This window comes from Brugia malayi (assembly GCF_000002995.4).
Source record: "Brugia malayi strain FR3 genome assembly, contig: Bm_v4_Chr1_scaffold_001, whole genome shotgun sequence".
Classification (NCBI taxonomy): domain Eukaryota; kingdom Metazoa; phylum Nematoda; class Chromadorea; order Rhabditida; family Onchocercidae; genus Brugia; species Brugia malayi.
In genome coordinates, this window is record NW_025062475.1 from 5,068,584 (window position 1) to 5,089,554 (window position 20,971).

The 20,971-nt window shown below is 30.2% G+C and overlaps 5 protein-coding genes across 6 annotated transcripts; all 5 read left to right on the forward strand.

The window, feature by feature from the left end:
* Positions 1-960: 960 nt before the first annotated feature.
* On the forward strand, positions 961-4,107 carry Bm4668 (Uncharacterized protein; the record flags this gene model as incomplete). The annotated part of the gene is made up of 7 exons (XM_001894812.1): positions 961-1,075; positions 1,366-1,466; positions 1,619-1,756; positions 2,801-2,937; positions 3,223-3,358; positions 3,631-3,862; positions 3,965-4,107. 7 exons carry the CDS (start codon positions 961-963, stop codon positions 4,105-4,107), a joined length of 1,002 nt encoding a protein of 333 aa, XP_001894847.1.
* Positions 4,108-5,618: 1,511 nt separating this feature from the next.
* Positions 5,619-10,969, forward strand: Bma-vms-1 (conserved hypothetical protein,hypothetical protein; the record flags this gene model as incomplete). The annotated part of the gene is made up of 12 exons (XM_001894811.2): positions 5,619-5,757; positions 6,142-6,300; positions 6,594-6,810; positions 7,136-7,258; positions 7,810-7,917; positions 8,621-8,745; positions 9,052-9,257; positions 9,531-9,770; positions 9,874-9,936; positions 10,031-10,246; positions 10,378-10,506; positions 10,859-10,969. 12 exons carry the CDS (start codon positions 5,619-5,621, stop codon positions 10,967-10,969), a joined length of 1,836 nt encoding a protein of 611 aa, XP_001894846.2.
* A 565-nt stretch (positions 10,970-11,534) lies between these two features.
* On the forward strand, positions 11,535-13,644 carry Bma-idi-1 (isopentenyl-diphosphate delta-isomerase, type 1 family protein; the record flags this gene model as incomplete). Its single annotated transcript, XM_001894810.2, has 5 exons — positions 11,535-11,560; positions 12,086-12,222; positions 12,674-12,915; positions 13,137-13,311; positions 13,517-13,644. 5 exons carry the CDS (start codon positions 11,535-11,537, stop codon positions 13,642-13,644), a joined length of 708 nt encoding a protein of 235 aa, XP_001894845.1.
* A 633-nt stretch (positions 13,645-14,277) lies between these two features.
* Positions 14,278-15,667, forward strand: Bm14054 (Signal peptidase subunit family protein; the record flags this gene model as incomplete). 2 transcript variants are annotated; one of them, XM_001894809.2, is made up of 3 exons in its annotated part: positions 14,278-14,420; positions 14,657-14,819; positions 15,434-15,667. In XM_001894809.2, the coding sequence occupies 3 exons, from the start codon at positions 14,278-14,280 to the stop codon at positions 15,665-15,667; spliced, it is 540 nt and encodes a 179-aa protein (XP_001894844.1). The 2 variants fall into 2 exon arrangements, with proteins under 2 accessions (XP_001894844.1, XP_042932532.1); XM_043076598.1 differs by lacking the exon at positions 14,278-14,420 and having other exon boundaries at positions 14,706-14,819.
* Positions 15,668-16,944: 1,277 nt separating this feature from the next.
* Positions 16,945-20,876, forward strand: Bma-usp-46 (ubiquitin carboxyl-terminal hydrolase 46, putative; the record flags this gene model as incomplete). Its single annotated transcript, XM_043076599.1, has 10 exons — positions 16,945-16,947; positions 17,442-17,525; positions 17,721-17,835; positions 17,992-18,114; positions 18,506-18,698; positions 18,848-18,932; positions 19,575-19,724; positions 19,842-19,985; positions 20,428-20,571; positions 20,718-20,876. The coding sequence occupies 10 exons, from the start codon at positions 16,945-16,947 to the stop codon at positions 20,874-20,876; spliced, it is 1,200 nt and encodes a 399-aa protein (XP_042932533.1).
* Positions 20,877-20,971: the final 95 nt, after the last annotated feature.

The window sequence follows — 20,971 nt, forward strand, 5'->3', positions numbered from 1 at the left end:
AGAAGAGGAAGAATTTTTGCAAGAGTTGTTAAGTGCATTATTTGCTAATGGCTTACGAAACCTGATTTTGTGAATTTCCAAAATATTCAGATTTCTGTTTCACGTTTACCATATCTTACAACAAATTATCAGATACTATAAGCGAACATAATCTTCTATGTTTTTTTTTTTTTTTTTTTCATACATTTTAGTATAATAAACTTCGATATGTTATTATTTATTGTTTTAAATTAAAAAGACATGTAAGTCATATTATAGCTTATTTTTCATTTAATTTTATGGGCTTCGTTGAAGATTCTTTTTCATATTAGCATCTCTTATCTTTTTTAAAAACAGCGATATTTGATTTATTTTTAAAAGTTGGTTGATTTTTAATAGTCGCTGATTATTGTACTTTTCCACATTGTTATTCTAATAAAAGGTTGATAAATTGTTATCACTTCTTTTTTTTCGTTTTTATGTATTGATGAAAGCTTGTATCTTAGTAAAAAATATTTGAAATGAGCAATAAAAATGCTAAGAAAACCAATAGAATTTTTTTGTTGTTTGATAATGTATGTATTTTTTTGGATTTTTTACAGAAATAAAAACAAAAAAAATTATTGCGAAAATGTTGCTATAGGTAGTGTTTCTAATTTGGGAATGTAATCGTTATCTTTTTTTTCCCCTTTTAAGATTACTATAGTGTGATGCGGAGGTTCTCATTTTTTTCACACCGTAGAAATTTAAAATTAGGAAATGAAATTTGAGTAATTCTTTTCCATTCATGGTTGTCAGTTAGATTTTCTATTCTATTTTGTTAAGTAATTGTTCTGAAATGAGCAATGGAAAAAATTAGTAGTGTTACTCTTTCTATTATTCAGTAGAAAATTTTTTCAATCGATATGCAACAAATAGGTAGGTATTGGTCGAGTAGAAAGACACTAATGAAACAGAGTTTCCAGCGAGTTGTCAGTACTAATGGACGAAGATATGGAACCATCAGAGGATGTTGACCAATGTGGTACCAGTAACGATGATGAGAATGAATTGCAGTACCATGAAAGAGCACAACAATTATGCGAAAAGATTGATAGTTAGTCTAGCTGTTCTTTTCATAATTTTTTAAGGCATTTCTGTTAACATATGACATATATTTGTTTGACTGATGGTTGATTTTTAGATCAAGCCTATAGTATTAGTAATTTCGTGACTAGGATGATTGTTTCCTCAGAAGATCATACAAAAAAGCTTTAAAAAATCTGGATAAGGCTGTTATTTGAGTAATAATTTTGTCGAAGCTAGAATTCTTGTATAACACACAAGAATTGTGATCTGGAATAATTTTATGATTGGAATATTTTATAATTTTGTTTGATATTTTAGAGCTGACAATGGCAGTGAGCGAAGGTTGTGAAAAAGATGATAATCTTCATTCTCAGAGATACTTGCAGCAAACCAATAACTTAGAAGAAAATCTTGTCAAGGTTAGATTTTCTTTCTTTTTTAGCAGAAAAACGAAAGGAAACCAATATTTGGTAGCATTACTATTTAGTCCGTACCCGTTACAAGGCGTAGTAGTTTGTGGATTTTTTTAAATGATTGCTAAGTAAATTAAAAAAGCGAGAGTATTTTTAAGACGCAGTCTTGTCGTTATATGATGACAGATGCAAAATTAACGAAATCCTTGTCGAAACTTATTGCCACAGAAGTGCAAAGTTTTCATGATGACTCAGCCAAGAGAACAATTAATTTGCATTCTTTTGTTCAAACATTGGTATGTTTAATGATTTTTTTTTTATAAATTTGATTTTTTGATAGAATAAAGTAGCCTTCGTTCCTGAAACCTTTCGAGTATTAATATGATAGTATTAATATAATTGGTCATGTCGCCTAAGTATGTCTTTGTTCAAATTAATATTATATTACAAATATAGTGTTTTATGTATTCTTTTTTTATGTACACAACAATATGATATAGATTTATTTTATTTGTTCAATTTTGTTGAAGCCTTTGTTGATTGCAAGGGATCAGATCATCAATTTGGAACTAACCATATTGGAAATTCAGAGGCTGATTATTTTTCATTAATTTTCCCTGTCGATAAAGTGATAATAAGGCTTAATTATTATCGTTATTGAACACTTCTTTAGCGGGATATTTTCTATCACGTAGACATTTTATGATTTTATTCTCAATGTTATCTTTGAATGTTCTTATAGGATAGTTTACATAGATAACTTTTTAGAAAAAATAAATTTTCATACTCTCCAAAAGAGAAAAAAGAAACAATCTATGTAGAAACATAGTGAATAAATGTAATAATGAGATTTTCATTTTTTTTTTTTATTTCTTTTTCCTTCAGTGCATTGCTATCGAACAAGAATGAACATACTGATAGCGGTAGTATTGGTAGGAAGAATGTCCGGTTAGGAAAAATTAGGATGGAATAAGGGAAATAATTTTTACTTTTCATAGCCTAAGTTGTAAGTTGGATTTAGGTCCTGGATTTCAATTTAAATTTTTTTGAAGCTACATTTGGTATAGAGTGGTTTAACAGAATTTCCACCAAATTTAAATAATTAAATTGAATAAAATCTTTTTGGTTTTCATCATTAAATTTCATCGGTTTTGACTATTCAGCATCAGTAGGGTCATAAATTTTTGTTTTGAATTTGTAAACATTTTTAGTCTTCATCGCATGGACCAAAGTTTCGACATTCAAAGGTCGAAATTTGATAGATTGTACAAACTTTCTCTCAGGATATTAATATACTACTGTGGCGATTCCAATTTATAGTGAAAAATATTTGTTTCCAGACAAATTTTTTAAAAAATGAATGTGGTTTAATCGAAGAAGATGGGAAAACAACGCTTGATAATCAGCAGTCAAGCTGGGCAGCATTCGGCAGTCATTTTATGAATATCCTCAACCTTCCACCTGCTTTATCATGCCTGTAATTGTTTTTCATTTTTTAGTTATTCAGTAAGATTTTTTCAACACTTCAGTTAAAAATGATTAGTAAATTTAAGGTTGGTAGTGATGCTTTGAACTTTTAAGCTAGTTTCGAAAAAAATTGTTTTTACAAAAAAAAGTGTTCTGAGTATTTAGATAAAAGGCATGGTACAGTGATTGGCCGGTCATTATTGCATTTCCATAGTATCACTATATATATATTACTATATTGGCTATTTTTTTTTTTTGCCTGTTGATAAAGCTAAACACTTTTTTTATCATTCAGCGGACCGTTATTGCTGGAGGAAATTCCGAAAGGAATGAATGATGAATTTAACAAAGTTGAAAAAAATTCAAAAAAGAAGGTCGAAAGGGCAAAATTAAAGCTGGATGAAAAAATAGTGCAGTTACGAGAAGTTAAAGTAAGTAATTAGCAGAGAGGAAGCATTTATTCAAATCATAAGGTTAAGTGACGGTCTGAGTGATCAACTGAAATAGCTGAAATCCATTCAAATTTTATAAAGTGGTCAATGTGTAAATGAATATTAAGGTTGTTAAGGTAGTAAATGAGATTGGATTTATTACTTTTTTTCCATAATGACTTTAAATATCTGCTTCAACTGTTAAATGAATGATGAAAGGATATAGTGACAAATAATTATGTTTAATTTTTAAAAGATATCAGTTTTTTTAGGAAGAGGAATTGCAACGACGAAAGGATCCGCTTGCTAGACAACTTGACAATGTCATGCATTGTTTGAAAAGTTGTTTAAAGCAGCGTAATATGATATCAATTAATTATTTCGAATTTTGCTTCCATCCAATGGATTTCTCGCGTTCTGTGGCAAATGCTTTCTATACATCATTTTTATTGAAAGAAAATAAAGTTGGATTGCATATTGGCGATGATAATATGCCACGTTTGAGTAAGTTTAGCAGCACAAAATGAATGATTGGAATACTTTAAATTTTTTCCTTTTGTGTGCAAATTATGATATATTTCCAATATGAAGATGGAAAATTTTTAGGTTTAATTGGTAATGCTGAACGTAAAGCTCTTGAGAAAAGTAGTGATCAGGACAATCGTGGTATTATAAGCTTTAGCTATAGTGATTGGCAAGAAACAGTCAAATTGTTGGATATCAGGGAGCCTGTTATAATTGATCATTAACATGCTGATCTCAATCAAATGTTTGGATCTAAACGCTTCGTTTTTGTGTCATTTTTTTTTTATTCTTTCTCCCGATGCATAGTGAAGCAAAAATTTTCGTCATTTTTTGGCTTATGTATTTTTGTTTCACTTTGAATACTTATTCTCAATTAGTGCTTCTAATGTTACTAATAGGAATTAAAACTGTGATGTGACTACACTTAGTTGTATCAGGATTTACTATTTTTGATTTAACTACTTTTCAAGGCTGTTAGATTCTTTACATACGGACAATGGAAAAATATTATTTGAACTAACTTCAAAGTCAAAATTTTGTTAAATACTAATACATAAAATCGAAAAATCGAATATTATATATAGCAAGACTTTTCATATTTCTAAACATTTTTGAAGGATATAGTTATGCTATTTATTGTCTTATGTGCGGTGCATACTTTTATGCCGATCTTCATCTATGCTCATCCTATGTGACCAATTAGTTTTTTGATGCATAATTTTATAAAAATTTCATAGGTTTCACTTTTCTTTCTTTTTATTTAGCGGTACATAACACGCTGTTTATAAATATGTTTTGGAAAATTTATTTCATCGACATTACTATGTTCACTTTTCATTTCAAAACAAAAATAATCCTTTATTTGCCTGTTTGGTTATTACTGGAGGTTACATGGGTTAATTCTAATTGAAATAAACAGCAATTTCGGTAGGATTTATTCTTATAAATTATTATTTTTTTAAAAAAAAAAATTATTCAAATTATCGTTCATAAGGAATAGAAAAGTTTAAAATTTTAATTGAATTAGTACTCCTTCTGAATTTGTGTCATATCCTTTATAAATATGCATTAATAGCTGGAAGCATGAAATGCTTTCATAATTGATAAGAAATGAAGGTAATGTATATTGTGATTTTAAATTAGAGCCGATTTTAAAAAATTTTGAATGCTGTGCGTATTATCCATATTCTTTCTTTTCTTCTATGTATTTCCTCTCTACTTCTAAAATAATTTATTTTCCGTTCTATTTGTGGCAGTCGAAATTGCTGAGTTGGTGAAAATCTGAGGTAGAGCAAACTTAAGTTCATGATAATACGTATACGGTAGTGTTTTTTTAATGAAATTATGTAAGCAAGGAATTTGCCATTTGTCATGTTTTAGCATAATGATAACTATATGTGTGTGTATATATAAATAATGTGTATATATTTTTTTTTAACTGTATGTGTATTTTTTTTTCTTTATCTTCGGTTGAGTGGTATAAATCTTAAATCTCAACTTTCAATTGTAGTTTTCTTCCACTGTTTATTATACTTTTCTTATTTAATTATGTTTTATTTTTCTTTATTTCATTATTAGAGCCTATTTGTCATATTTAAGTTAGAAAATTACTTTGTTGTATAAGTAATGGAAAGAAAAAAGATCGTTTAAAAAAAATTTGATAGTTTAAACCAGCGCTTCACACGTTATTCTGCTAAATCCTTCTTTAGATCTCGATTAGCTGTAATTTGATGTAATGATGAAGTCGGCATCTTCTAAAATCTCTTATTCGATCAACGATTCACGTTGGTCTGAGGCTGTGGTGGAACCGTATAACTTTATCAATGTTACAGAAGAAATCCAAATGGAATCTTACTTTGAAAAGCAAGATTGTGGTTAAGTCATTTCAAATATTTAATGTTTAATTATGGTCTTAAATCTTTGGAAGTTGCTTAATTTACAGAAGAATTTTTTGATTTTGGAGCCAAACTGAAGTTGAAAAGTCACTTGATTATTTAAATATCCTGTAAATCACATTTATTAATTATTTCTTACTTTATTTTGAGTTGTTATTTGCATCTTCTTAATGTATTTCTACTTTAAATTATACTGACATTCCTAGTGTTGTTCCATTCTTTTTTTAGTTGCTAATTCTTGTGCAGTCGGTTTGTACCATTTTTTACTTTATGTTATGTCTTTTTCACTTTGTTATAAATAATTCATTCTTTTTTTTTTTTATCTTGAATATGGATAGCAGTTTTTAAATAACTGTTTTCCAGGTCTTTCATGTACAATTTGTAAAGCACCTATTGATGAAGATCGAATTGACTTAATAGCACATTATAAATCTGACTGGCATCGGCATAACCTTCATCGGATTTTGAAAGGACGACCATTGCTCACAGAAGATGAGTTTGAGCAAGCGATGTCCGATGATGGTTGGTTATCAGAAATTTAGTTCGAAAAAAAAGATTCAGAACAGCTTCAGCTGAATAATTTATTTTAATTAGAAAAAATAGATTACTAAATAATTCTGATTTAAGTTTTTTTTTTTTTTTTTGTTTAATATTGTAAACTAGGTCTTTTACATTTTATTACGCTTTCACATTATTTTCACATAACTTTATAATGAATGAAATTTAATTTTATGTTAATTAATTTCTCTGTATTTTTTTATCAACTAGATAATTTTACTGCTTTTTGTTAATTTTGCAAGAATTTGTTATTGCAGATCAGCTGAGCTTATTGGATACGGAAAGTGATGATGAGATAAAGCCATATACTGGCGGAGCTCATGCTTATTTCGTAAGCGACGAAATGGTATATTCCATATATCGATGTATTTTACTGAAAAATGAGGTTATATCACGAAATTTGTTCAATCGTCCATTGGACTGTGTTATTTTGTTGCTTTCTGCTGGTCATTTCTGTGGTGGAATTTTCGAGAAGTAAGTACTGCCTTAATAGGAATATTTCGTATCAACTGTTGGATCAACTGTATCAACTGTTTGGACACTTCTGTAAAAATATTTAAATTTGCATTTCACAAAAATTTTATTTTTATATTGTATTATAGTCTATTACCTACGATCTAAGATTCTGGAACATTCTGGTTAAATGAATTTTTATATTGTATTATAGTCTATTACCATTATTACACATGAAATATCAAATAAGTGAAATTAGTTTGTGATACATAATTTTCGATTTGAATATACTGTGTCATGTTGCGAGATTTTTAAATTCTTGTTTGAATTTGCTGTTTTATTTTAGTAATAAACTATTGGTACACAAGAGTTTCCATCGTTATGTTATCCGAGCGAAACAGGGAACATCACAGTCAGTATCTGATGCACGAGGATCTGCGGCAAAAAGTGCTGGTGCTTCTGTGAGGAGGTTGAAAATTTTCTTAAAGAGTTTGAAACACTGATTAACATAAACTGCTATTTAACGAGCAATGAGAATGAGCAGGAGACAAATTTAGTGTTAGAAATGTTTATTTCTTGTCGGTCAGGAACAAGGCACTTGGTTGATTAAATTAGATCTTATGTATTAATGCTTTTTTTTTTTCATTCCCTTTACACTGTTTTTACTTTTTAATATATAAGTAGACGAGACTAGTTGATCGAGAGAGTGGACAGTGGTTATTGGAATAATTGAGTATTTGAATCGATACAGACATACAGTAAATCAATAATCCTCTACCCATCTTTTATTTCTAGTAAATGTTTTAAATGAAATCATTAATTACTGGATCATATATATTGTACATTAATTGTGGAGTTTTAATGGAGTTGAAATCTTCAAACATCTTTGTTTACTACAAAAAGATAATTGTCAGTCTTTGAGCTGTTTAATTTCATTGCTGTTTGAAGGATTAAGAAGATATTAACTTCTGTAAACGTTAGAAGTTTCATACTTCGTTTTACAATCTTTAATTTGTACAGATATAACGAAAAAGCTTTAAAAGAAGAAATTCAATGTTTGTTAGCAAATTGGTCGAAGTTATTGGAACAAAGTCCATTAATATTTGTGCGTTGTCCAATGTCGTTAAGGTAATACGTTTCTTTTCTTAAAATTATTTTAAAAAAGAATAATAGTTTTGGGCTTAAATCTTATGTATTAGTGCTTCTTTTTTTTCATTCTCTTTACACGGTTTTTACTTTTTAATATGTAATTAGATGAGACTAGTTGATCGAGAGAGTGACAGTGATTATTGGAGTAATTGAGTATTTGAATCGATACATACATACAGTAAATCAGTGATGTCTCCTTATTATTCATTCTTTTACAGCACTTAATGTGCTGATCCTGAAGTAATAGTTGATATTTAGAATTCTGTATTATACATCAAACCCAAATGTCAAACTCGTATACGTGTTGACCTTAACACTAGTATTGTCATTCATGGCAATTTAATCGCTCTGAACGGCCGAACCGTCAATTAATAATTGCACTAGAAAAAGTGGCTTGAATTAGGCCTAGTTTTCCCACAAACCACAAAATCATAACAAATCTTATAGCGCCACTCTTATGTCTATTGTCGATATATAGATGGAATGGATGTACTGTCATTTCCTTATACTATTACTTTAATAGCATTATTTATTGTTTTATATTGTTTTCTATTCATTATTTGCTTGAATATTCGCAGTTTCATGAAGAAATCGTGCTAAAGAATTAAAAATTTTAATTGTGGAGTTTTAATGAAGTTGAAAGCTCATGCAGTGCAGTTCTTTTCTTTTTTTTGTATTGCAGACATGTTTTTTTTGAAGAAACGAAAAATTTCAAATTACAAAAAGATGACGAACGTTTGAGGACAATACCATTCGAAACACGCCGACCAACGGTAGACGAATTACAGCGAACATGGTCTAGGTTGAGTATGTTTCCTGGTTTATTTTCTCCTCCACGCCTTTTTTCTCCCTTTTTTTTTTCAGCTCTTGCGGTACAGATTTTTGAGGTTCATTTTGTTTGACTTTTAAACCTTAAGATACTTTTCAAGGGTCTTTGATCTGCACATTATGATTGTTTAGAATAAATAGCTGTTCCGTGTTAGACAGAACTGGTTAATAGCCGTGTAGTATAAAATCGCGCCTCCATAAAATTTCTGTTACGTTGATAATGAGAATTAGTTGAAGTCGTTGAAATTTTTCTTTGATGTGTTTACTATTAAATCATATTTATAGAAATCATTCGTTCTCACGGGTCAGTAGTTAATTTCAATGAAGAACAAGAAAGACTTAAAAAGCTGCGTAAGAAACAGAAACGATTATTTCGGCGCAAGGTATCAGGAGTAAATTACCCGTCCAGTGAATCTCTGGAATCAGATAGTGATAATGCCACTGCTGAAATGAATCAACAACAACCTGAAGTAGTGATGAATATATCAAATGTAAAATTGTAGTTTTATTCTAGTATATGTTTGTGATGCTTAAAAATTAATTCACTGAAAAAGTGGGAAAAATATGTTTTGGCTGCAAAAGATTTCAAAATTCTGTTTGATTTCTGACAGCGCGGTAGATTTTTGATCGACTTGCATTGAGGAGCTGCCACTACCGATTTTTCCAAAACCTTTTTTTCTATTCATTGGGTTTCATTTCATTTTTCGGGATCAAATGCTGAAATTATTGTCAAAGGTTTTGGGTAGAAATCATATATATTTCAGCAAGGAAAACAAAATTCGGAACAATGTGAAGCAGTGGTGAATGTTTTGAGCGATGTAAATATCCAGGCTTTGTATGCTTCTATACGTTTAAATTCGGTTTCAAAACTGCATCAGCTGTTGGAAAGCAATGAGGAAAGCAAAGAAGAATTCTTGAAATATATCCGGGAAGTGAGATTTCCTCCGACTTCTTCAACTTTTCTGCATGTTGTAGCGAGAAGAGGTGCAGTGGAAATCATGGAAGTACGTATTCAAATATATAAATTTTCCATTTCTTTGATAAGGGATGCCATACATTTTCGTCTGCTTTTATGAGAGAATTTAAATTGTTCACTATAATTTCCAGGAGCTATTATTGTTAGGATGTGATCCAGCTGTGAAAGACAGTGATGGGAAGGTTCCTTACCAGGTATTTTACATCAATTTGTTTGCGAGTACATCATTAATATACTACCCTTATATCGTAGGAAACAAGATCTAAATTTCGGATTTTATCACGTTAGGTCGCCCAAAACCGAGCGGTTCGTCAAGCGTTTAGCAAATTTCGATCCAGACATCCCGATGCATTCAACTGGAATGTTAGCCAAATACCAGAACTAGCGGTACTGAGTGAAGAACAATTAGCCAAGGAGGCAGAAAAAAAACGAATCCAACGGGAAAAAAAGAAGCAACGTGATAAAGTCAAAAGAATTGTCAAACATCAAGAGAAGATAGAACAGGTAATGATTTTGCATTTCGTTTTTCAGTAACAGTTTTTCTTTTTAAAGACCACAAGTTCATTACTAATTAACCAATTAATTAATTACTAAAATTACCAGAGAACCGATTATTATCATTTTTTTTTTTTTAGGAACAACGTCAAAAGTATTTAGCTCTTTCTGATCGAGAAAAAAGGGCTCTCGCTGCAGAACGCCGTCTTGCTGCATCTTTGCAAAAGGGTTGTCAGATTGTTGAAAATGATGGTAGTCGTTGTTTCAAGGTCAGTTATTATTTGGTGATAAAATGGATCAATTTTTACAGACAAGAAATGTAACTACAACTTAAACATATATATCATTACATTAGTTAAATTTTTGATGCATGTTTGAAATTGGGATATTTAACTAATTCAGTATTGTTGCCACTTTTAGTATTCTAATTGCAATTATTATTAGTCTATTTCTCCTCTTTATAGTGTTAATTACAATTGCTATTATAATTGTCACTTACTATAAAAAGAGGAAGTAAAAAAACTTAAAAAGAGGAATAAGAGATCTTTTTTTTTATAAAAAGAGGAAGTAAATAATTATAATAATTGTTAATGGCTATTATTAATTATTATTTTCTTTTAGTGCGGTGTAGTTTTGATTCCTAAGCATTTTGAATATTGTGATAATCGTTTCTGCTCTCTCGCGTGCCTGCAGCAACATCGACGGGAACATCCGCCTCAACTTATATCCTGATAATCTTAATACAATAACTTATTTTGCTGTCAGTGGTTATTTTATTATATGTTACTTCAATAAATTTTTTCTAAAAGTTACGAGAGATCTTTTTTCTGATGTTATTGACACAAGGAATATATATTTCTTAGTTACGATTTCCCTTAAAATTCAATCAAGTCGAGGTTACAAATCGTAGTCGGTAATAGTTGATGTTTGCAATTTATGAATCATTCTTTTTTTTTTAAGGTGAAAGCAAGTGCTGCACTGCACTAGATCTATTGATTTGTCAATAATTTTCGCAAATATCAGCGATTGCTAACCTTCGCATAATTTTTAGGACCTATTAATCACTTCTGTGTTTTATAACTCTTGCTTTAGATTTATTAATGTTAGTTTTATATTCATATGATGGATGTGAGAAAAATCTTTTGGATGTGTTATATCGGATGATAGTGTTTCTTGACAAATTCGACATTCATATTTTCGTAAACTTTGATACTTAGCATTTAAAAAGGATTGCCGGTATTTTACCCTGTTCGTTTCAGAAACCTGTCGTTTTTGGAGAGTTTTAACACGGTTTGGGATGTCATCATTGGTTAAACTTTTGAAGTAAGTGTTATTTTTCTAAAATTTACTCTGATAGCTTTCCACTCTTATTATGTAACGTATGTAGTAAAGGAATCTAATTAGAAGTATATGGATGATTTATTCGGTGAAATTTAGTTAATAAAATATGTTAACAGAGTTATATTAACGTTCGAGTGTATAGTGGTTTTTGGGACAGTTGGTGAAAACTGCATTCTTATACATTCTGTAAAACGTAAATGGAATAACAATTTCCTTTATTTCAATGTCGAACAGTGATAAATTTGCTTCTCATAACATGTAAAATAATTTCACCGGAGAGCTAATATTCAGAATATCAAATTTCTTGACAATCATCCATTTTGAAAAAAAAAAAAACAAAAGCGTGCTTGTTTTTTATAAATCTTGATCCTCCAAGTTATTTATGGTTTTTGAGTATAATAAATCCAACTCCATTATTTTGAATGTGGTTTATAAAAGTACATTGAGTTTGGCAAGTTATTTCTTGTGAATTTCCAAAGCATGCTTTTTTTCTCTGTGTTTCTGCAGGCAGAAGAATAATCTATTCAGACCAGCAGTATTAAATGTGCAGAATAATTATTTGGATGAACACTGTATCATTGTTGATGAGAATGATAAACCTTTGCGATCTGAATCCAAACGGTTTTGTCACTCAGCCAAAACATGTAAGTTATTGTCATAGGTAATTTATGTTTTCTTTATGAATAGATAACAATTCAACTTTAAAGAAATTCGTGTTTTCAGAGTACATTTTTATGCTTGTTGGGTATTCATAGAATATCTCGAGGGAATTCAGTATTGTACGTATTTGATTTTCTGGTGGAAAATTACTGACAGTATTACTGAATGGGAGTCTGTCTTAGATAATTTTTCTACTATTTTAGTCTAAATGCTAGTTATACTATGATTTGTTCAGCTGTTTGGCATTTGCTAGTCAGTACATGCACATAATTTTTAGGCTTCGTTGAAACTTGGGGTTAGTTTATAAGTGTAAGACATTGTTTCAATATTATTCTTATTGAAGCATGAGAATCATTGGGAACTAAGTTCATTATATTGTAAATAATTATTGATATTGCTCATAGGTTTTTTTGCGAGTTTTATTTTCCTTTCCAGTAACCCTGCATCGTGCGTTTAGCGTTTTTCTCTTTACGGAAAACCACGAAATGATCCTGCAGAAGCGTGCTGTTCAGAAATTGACATTTCCATCAGTGTGGACAAATGCGTGTTGTAGTCATCCGTTGTGGAACGAAGATGAAATGTGCACTGATGAGAATAATGTTGGAATTCGGCGGGCTGCCAGAAGGAAACTTAATCATGAATTAGGCATTCAGTCTGTTGATATTGATCAGATGAAGGTAGGAAAATTTGAAAATTAGTTTTTTAGTAAATTCTGGACTTTGCTATTATCATCACACTAATGACTAAATAAAGTTTGCTGCAATTTAATGCTCTATTGAAGCTAACATAACACACAACATCACAGAGCATTACATACACTTAATTTAACTTTAAATTCTCAGTTAAAAAATTATTTATCATTTTTATAAAGCTTCATAAAGGTATGTGTTTAATTCAGGTCATGGGTCGTTTTTTATATAAAGCAATGCATGATGACAATTGGGGCGAACATGAGATTGACTATGTTATTATTCTACGTGGTTGTAATGTCAAACAAATTAGACCAAATCCGGAAGAAGTTGAAGCAGTAGCTATTGTTTCATCAATGGAGGAGCTCACTGAAATCTTGAAAAGTGTATTTTTGCCTTTCCTTGAACTCTAGAGTATTTATTCAAGGGCACGCTATTTTTGTTGTGAACTTCACTGTTTTTCAATAAAGTACATTCGGTTTGTATATGGTATATATGTGGTGATTTCATCGGTTTTCTGATTTTCGATTAATGTTTAATGTTTTTACTATATTTATTTTTTATTTTTCCTCAGTGAATTTCATTCCAGGTAGTGAGGCCTCATTCTCTCCATGGTTCAATTTGATTGTTCGAAACAATTTTTTGCAGACATGGTGGCATGAACTGGATCGTTTGGATGGGTTAAAAGATTTTAAAACGATACATCGACTAAATTGACTTTGTGTTACTCATCACTATCCATAATTTATTTACAAAAAATTATGAGAAGATCTTAACTACATAAAACAATCATAATGATAGATCTTTGGAAAAATGATGGGAAAAGTTGTACATATTTTTAATTTTATTAAGTTTATTATTGATATTGTTACTTCTGCGCCTATAAAAAATAAAAAGCTCAAGATTTGATACTTTGTTATTACCTATCGTTCAAAAACACGGATTTTATAAAAAATTTCTTCATCTATCCATTTATATACAGCTGTTACCAATTTGTATATTTATTTGCTCGGATGCATTTATTTATGTTTCTGTGATTTACCTTTTCATTTACTAAATGATTCAATTTTCTTGAACAAATATTCCTGGATTGTGCTTAAAATTATGAATGGAAAATCAAGAAAATATCAAAATGAAAAGAAACCAATTGCATAGTATATTAAATTTCATAGTCCTATAATTATATAACTTCAGTGCAGTACAAGATTAACAATAACTTGAAATGTGAAGTGTAGACGACCTTTATATTGACATCTGATTAAGCTTGACTAGTTGTGTGCGTGTTTCAACTATTCGTTTTTATGCATAATTCTCATTTTAATTTGCACTGAATATGTATTATTAGGCATAATGCATACGGCCTGGGCACGTGCTAATGCGATATTTGCGTTTGTTCTTTCTGTCTTATCAGCCTTAACGTTTTGCGTTTTCGTGTCCACTGTTTGGTTACCGAACTCGGCACCAGTTACTTTATCAGCGAGTAATATTCGCGTGTAAGTTCCTTATTGTCGATTTTTTTTAATGTCTACTTAGAGTAGCTGTTATATGCCAAACAAAAAGTTTATTTTACCAAAGGTATAGTACCATATTTTACTTATGGGTTGTTAGTCATTTCTCTGAAGTCCCTACTTTACACTGTGACTTCATTTAGATTTTATCTAGTAATTGCAGAATATTTTGTAAATTTGAGAAACCAGTTCTTAAACAAGGATATCGAGTTTGATTTCAGGAAGAATTTCGTAGATTATGCCTCAGAGGGTTCACGAAGTGATGTAGTAATGGCAGACCTGAAGATAAAAGTTGATGTTGCTCCCATATTTAATTGGAATGTTAAAGAGATCTTTTTATTCCTTGTAGCAGAGTACAGTACACCAAAAGCACCTCTTAATCAGGTACCAAATTTAAAAAAGAAAATGAAATTTTCTGTTGTATAGGAAAAGAATTTTTCCGTTGCATCTATTAGCATAAGGAGACATTCAAGTAAAAGTAATGAGAATAGGGTATTAGTTCGAGGAAGATAGAATTAGTAGGTATTCATCAGAAAGAATGTATGAGGTGCATATTTTTAAAGTTGGAGTAGGGAAAGAGAATGAGAGAGTAATGGGTAGGGGAATGAGATGGTAGTTAATTTCTCAGTGGATTATTTTACTTAAACATTTGTGAGTTTAACCACATTACAGATTTTGCAGTTCCTTATACTATTTATTCGTATTTCCATGAAGTAAGAGAACTGTGTCAGGGGCAAATATCCGATGTGAAGAAGTTATGTAAGCTAGATTTTATAATGGCAGTAATTGGAGGAGGCACATACCTTAGCAGATACGTCAGAAAAAGAGTGTATCAGATTAAGGACATGTAAACACTCGTTGTAAAATTGAAGAATGGCAAATATTGGCTTAAGAAAAAAAAAATTATAATTTTAAGATAACATATGTAATATATTGGAACATTTTTCAGAATAATTGTAATAGAGTGAATTTTTACTTCTACACAAATTTTCATGCAGATTGTACTTTGGGATAAAATCTTGAGACGTGGCGACTGGTCGGCAATACACGAAGAGAGCATTACACCAAAATACTACTTTATGGATGATGGTACCAATCTACTAAATCACAAAAATGTAACTCTTGTACTGAGATGGAATGTGGTACCGAATGCAGGTTATCTGGCAATTGCACAAGGTGAAGGACAATATCGGGTCGAATTTCCATCCAGTTATTACAGTGGTCGATTTTAGGAGATAATGTTAACATTAAATTTTTGTCTGTGATTATTGTTTTGTTGCTTTCTGTTGGACTTTATTTTTACACATCTAAATCTGGAATCAACTTACTGCATTACATCTATAACGAAATGACTGATAAATTGTCAGGAGGATTCTTTTTTTTCAGCTTAATCTATTAACATAGCAACACATACGCCTCTGCCTTCTTTCTATGTTCAAGAAAAGAATGACTGGATGAAAAAGGAAAGTTCGAATTTGTATTGCTCTATGAATACTCAATTCTCCTCTCTCATTTCTATACTTTTTAGGCAAATATTTATGAGATATAATTTTTCGATATTCAATAAATTAACAGTATAATGTAAAATGTTCAGCGAATAAACAATTAACAGTATAAACATCGTCCATTTTGCATATTTTAATGAACGAACAGGGAGAGAGAGAGAAGAAAGTAAGTATGGCGAGAGATTTTTGTGCTTTCATGTTACTTCATATCAGTATAGCTAAATTATATTCTTCCAGTAATAAAAGCTTCAATATAAAGTCTTAATGCTAACAACGAATGACCTTAGATCTACTGACATATGTGTATAAACCTCAAACTTCTCTTAAGTTCTCATCAGTTCCTCACTTAGTTTATAACAATTTTGCCCGGGTGGTATTTTACGGTGTGTGCATCATGTTATGTCATTAATTGGTACTTCAAAAAAAAAAAAAAGACTGGGTATGTTTGAAGTCGTAACGTGTACGTTGCTCACAATTTGTTAGTTACTTATTTACAACGTATAGCTATACAATTATTGGGTAGTTTTTGTTGTTACGGTAACCATGCTATTGCTTCTTGTATTCTTTTTTAAATTTATCAAACATAAATTTATTGGAGATAATGTGATTATAATGTGTACATCAAATATTTCTATAAACAAATTTTCTCATATGTGTAGAAAGTGTGATATTAGATGAGACAATTGTCGAGAATTTGGAGAGAGAATTTAAGATACATCGTGTTGTTTACATACAATTTGATGTGTGAAATAAAGCTGTACATATCTGACATTACAATCGGTTGATTAGCGGGTCAAGAATCATTATATATTTTGTTAAAGAATAGATTGTAGAGCGTGTAATGATACTGAGATATTGAATTTTTAGAGTACTGGTCAAGATGAAATTGTTTGAAAGATGAAGGCTAAGAGTGGATGGATTAAAAGTCAAGAGCTAAAGATAATTGCAAACAACGAAAATAAATTGCTGTGTTAATTCTATTGTTCAATTTATCCTTCGTGACCATGGTTTGCCTTTTTTTGTGTCTTTCTTTCCTTTTTCTTTCTTCTTTTTCTCTCATATATAATTATTTTCTCACTAAATATCATGTGAATTTAATTCGAAATAAGTTATAAATTGAAGAGTTATAGGAGGATGGCTTTAATGGAAGGTTTTAATCGGAAGGTTACATATTTATCAAATATTAGCGAAAAGAAGCTGTTTTTTCTTTTTGATTTCCCAATTCAAGGAAATCAAACAATTATGTCTTTATCAGAGATAAGTAATGAATGAAACATTGCACTTATATCTACACATACTCATGTAACACGAAATTCCTCATCCTTGCATTTGCTTATCATTAGACTTTCCATTGTTCACATCATTTCCATTGTTCACATCATTTTGTTCACATTTGTTGAACAAAAGCTGAAAAAAAACGTAATATTATTTTTGAAGAAAGTATGAACAAAAGTGCATTAAGACATCAAATCATGCTTTTTGAAGTACTGATTTATTTTAGGGTGCAAACGCTTCATCTCAACTAGAAAAAGAAATCGGTTCGGATCATTTACTGAGCAGTGATCATTTCTATGGACTGGTCAATGTTTGTGTTAAAATTATTTTTGCAAAAAAAAAAATAAAAGTGAAAAAAAAAAATGCTAGTTGAAATTTTTGATTAAATTCACGTGCCAGAATAAGGAAGTAATGTTTTTAAGTGCGAGTAATGTGTGAGAATTTTCTCAGTATTTAATCTAGACCTTTATTTCTTGATGAATTTATTTGTGTTTATTTATTTCAGTTCGGTAATACCTGTTATTGCAATTCGGTTATTCAGGCGCTTTATTTTTGCCGTCCATTCCGTGAAAAAATTTTGCAGTATAAACAACAATTGAAGAAATATGATAAGGAATCAGGTTGTATCATACAGCATTATAATACAAATCAGCATTTTATTTGGGATAATTAAGCAGATATTTTTTGACATTTTAAGATTCTTGTAATTAATCATATGTCCTCTTATGGTTTTTCATTTACAAATTTTTTTATTTCTTCGGATTCATTGATTTTAGGAAGAGAAAAAGAAAATTTACTGACTTGTCTTGCTGACCTTTTCCATAACATAGCAACGCAGAAGAAACGAGTGGGCACAATTGCTCCGAAAAGATTTATCACAAAATTAAAAAAAGAAAATGGCAAGTACACATTATGTTTATATCCGCTTTTTATACTGGTGAAATACTGTTGCAAACGAGAAAGATTAGTTCCATTATTGTCTTTTACATTTTCTTTTTTTTTCTTTTTTTTTTAAAGAAATCGGCGACTTTTGTATCTTGAAATGCTGAAAATTTGCTAAAAATCATTTTATATTTGCGTTTTATGCTACAGTTAATGTTAGCTTATTAAGCATGAAAGGAATTAAATTATGTTTTCCATAAAACATCGGAATTTTTTGCTTTTTGTTGGTAGCTTAAAATAGTCAAAATGTTGCTGAATAGCACTGCCTCTTTTTTCTTTGATGATTGAGCTTTCACGAAAGAAGCAAAAGATGCAAAGACTTGGGGACTAATATATGCATTATTTCAGGTATATTTGATAATTTTTCGCAACAAGACGCCCACGAATTCCTGAACTATTTGCTAAATACTATATCAGAAACCTTAGCTGAAGAGAAAAAAGCAGAAAAAATGGAAAAAATGATTCGTACAAACGGAATGACGAAGAAAGGCTCCAATGTTGTCCTTCCACCGTACGAACCATTAACATTGTGTCAACCAAGGTAAAGTTTTTTTTGGCTTTTCATTTTCATGCCATTTTTAATCTTAAAATTCTGTTGAGATTTTCATAATCAAAATACTAATAAAAATGTAAAAAAGAATTTGTTTGCATACTTAGCAATAAGATCAAATTAATCTGGCTCAATTTGAGTGGTTCAAAAAGTGATGCTACATGGATTCAAGAAATTTTCCAAGGAACTTTAACTAATGAAACACGCTGCCTTAATTGTGAAACGGTAATTTATTATTATTAATTTGTTTTAATAAGCACTTTTTTGTTTCATTTTGAATCTTTTCAAGAGAATTTTTAGTCAAATTTCTAGAACCGTACCCTGAAAATGACACAGATTTTATATTGTATATGGGAGTTTGGAGCAACTTGAAAACTGTGTCAAGTATTAAGAATATTTATAATTGTAATTCTGAAAGAATCGGTTATCATCGGCTGATTTAACGAACTTTTTAACATGGCAACAGAATGGTAACTTTTATTCTGTGAAGGCTTAATTACTTGGATTTCTTTACAGTTCTTCTGATTTTTAATTTAAAATGTAATTTGTTGTATAATTTTTTTTCTTCCTTCATAACCGATCCAAAACTTTATGTCTTCTAAACCTCTTATAGTTATAATGTTATTTCCGAAAGAAGAACTAACTGTTGATTTGATTTTCAATGCCTGTAACTTATCAGAAATGAAATACATTTGTTATCCTGCAGAAATGAATTAAAAAGGATGATGTAAGGAGTGATGAATGATTTTCTAATGAATAAGTGGTATTGATACCTTCAACAACTAGAACATATAGTAAAGATCATTATAGGAGGAAAGCAGATTTTTTGATCAAAAGAAATAATATAATCATCTTTTTATTGTTTAGGTATCGAGCAAAGATGAAGATTTTTTGGATCTAAGCGTTGATGTTGAGCAGAATGTATCAATTACACATTGTTTACGTGTCTTTTCTGATATGGAAACATTACAAGGAGAACAGAAATATTATTGTGAAAATTGCTGTTCAAAGCATGAAGTATTACTTGCCTCTTTTTATCATTTTTCTTCCATATTTCACATTTCATTACTTGCTTTTCCCTTTCTGTTTATAACAACAACTTGAATCTATGAAAGAAATTTCAACAATTTATAGGCTCAAAAACGTATGCGCATTAAAAAATTGCCGCAAATGTTGGCATTGCATTTGAAACGGTTTAAATACGTGGAGCAAATGAATCGCCATACGAAATTATCATATCGAGTGTTGTTTCCACTCGAATTACGTCTTTTCAATGTGGCGAGTTGATTATATTTAAATTTATTTTCTTTTTGTTGAAAAATAAAACTGAGGAAATAGTAGCATGCTGAGAGATGAGGGTATATTTCTTCGAGATCATTAAACTTAATAATTCTCATCATTCTATCTTAGCATTTGTTAGAAGTTCATGATAGGGAAGAGAACTACTATCATAGAACTATCCAATGCATTCTTAGAAAGACTGAATGATTCATGTAAGACTTTTTAGAAAAATACGATTTAGATTATATTTAAGATATTAAAACCTGGAACTTCTGTAAGATATGAAAATACATATTTTATGGTTCTCAAATGATGTTAGGTTGATTCAGAAGTTTGAGGTAATTATAGTTATGAGTGATATCATTCCGGAATCTCTCGGCTGCACAGTTTCTTGAAAATATGTCCTTTTTTTACTTTCATTATCTTACTGATTGTTTAGAGTGATGATGCAGTGAACAGGGATCGTCTATATGATTTATGTGCAGTTGTAGTACACTGTGGTTCTACTCCAAATCGTGGCCATTATATTACACTTGTAAAGTCACATAATTTTTGGCTTCTATTCGATGACGATATAGTCGATGTAAGTGATTTTATAATTTTCGAGGATGTCAAAGTACGAAGGTTTTCTGGAGAAAGATGTGGCGTTATTTTTCAAAGATTTCAATGATAGGAAAAAATAAGAACTTTAAGTTTTTGTATCTGTTGCAAAAAATAACTGATTTGTAGAAAATTGATCCTATGGCGATTGAGGATTTTTTCGGTCTTTCGGAATGTGGTGTACAAAAAAACAGTGAATCTGCATACATCCTATTTTATGAAGCGAGGGATGCTGTGAATACGGACGTCAGAGGAGGAGTTGGACAAGTTGCTAATGCATCCATTTAGTTTTTTATCCAAAAATCTTTTGTTTATAAAATTGCGATTTAGTTCAAGCAAAAAGGGCTACTTTTTATATAATCAATTTTATTTATTGTCATGTA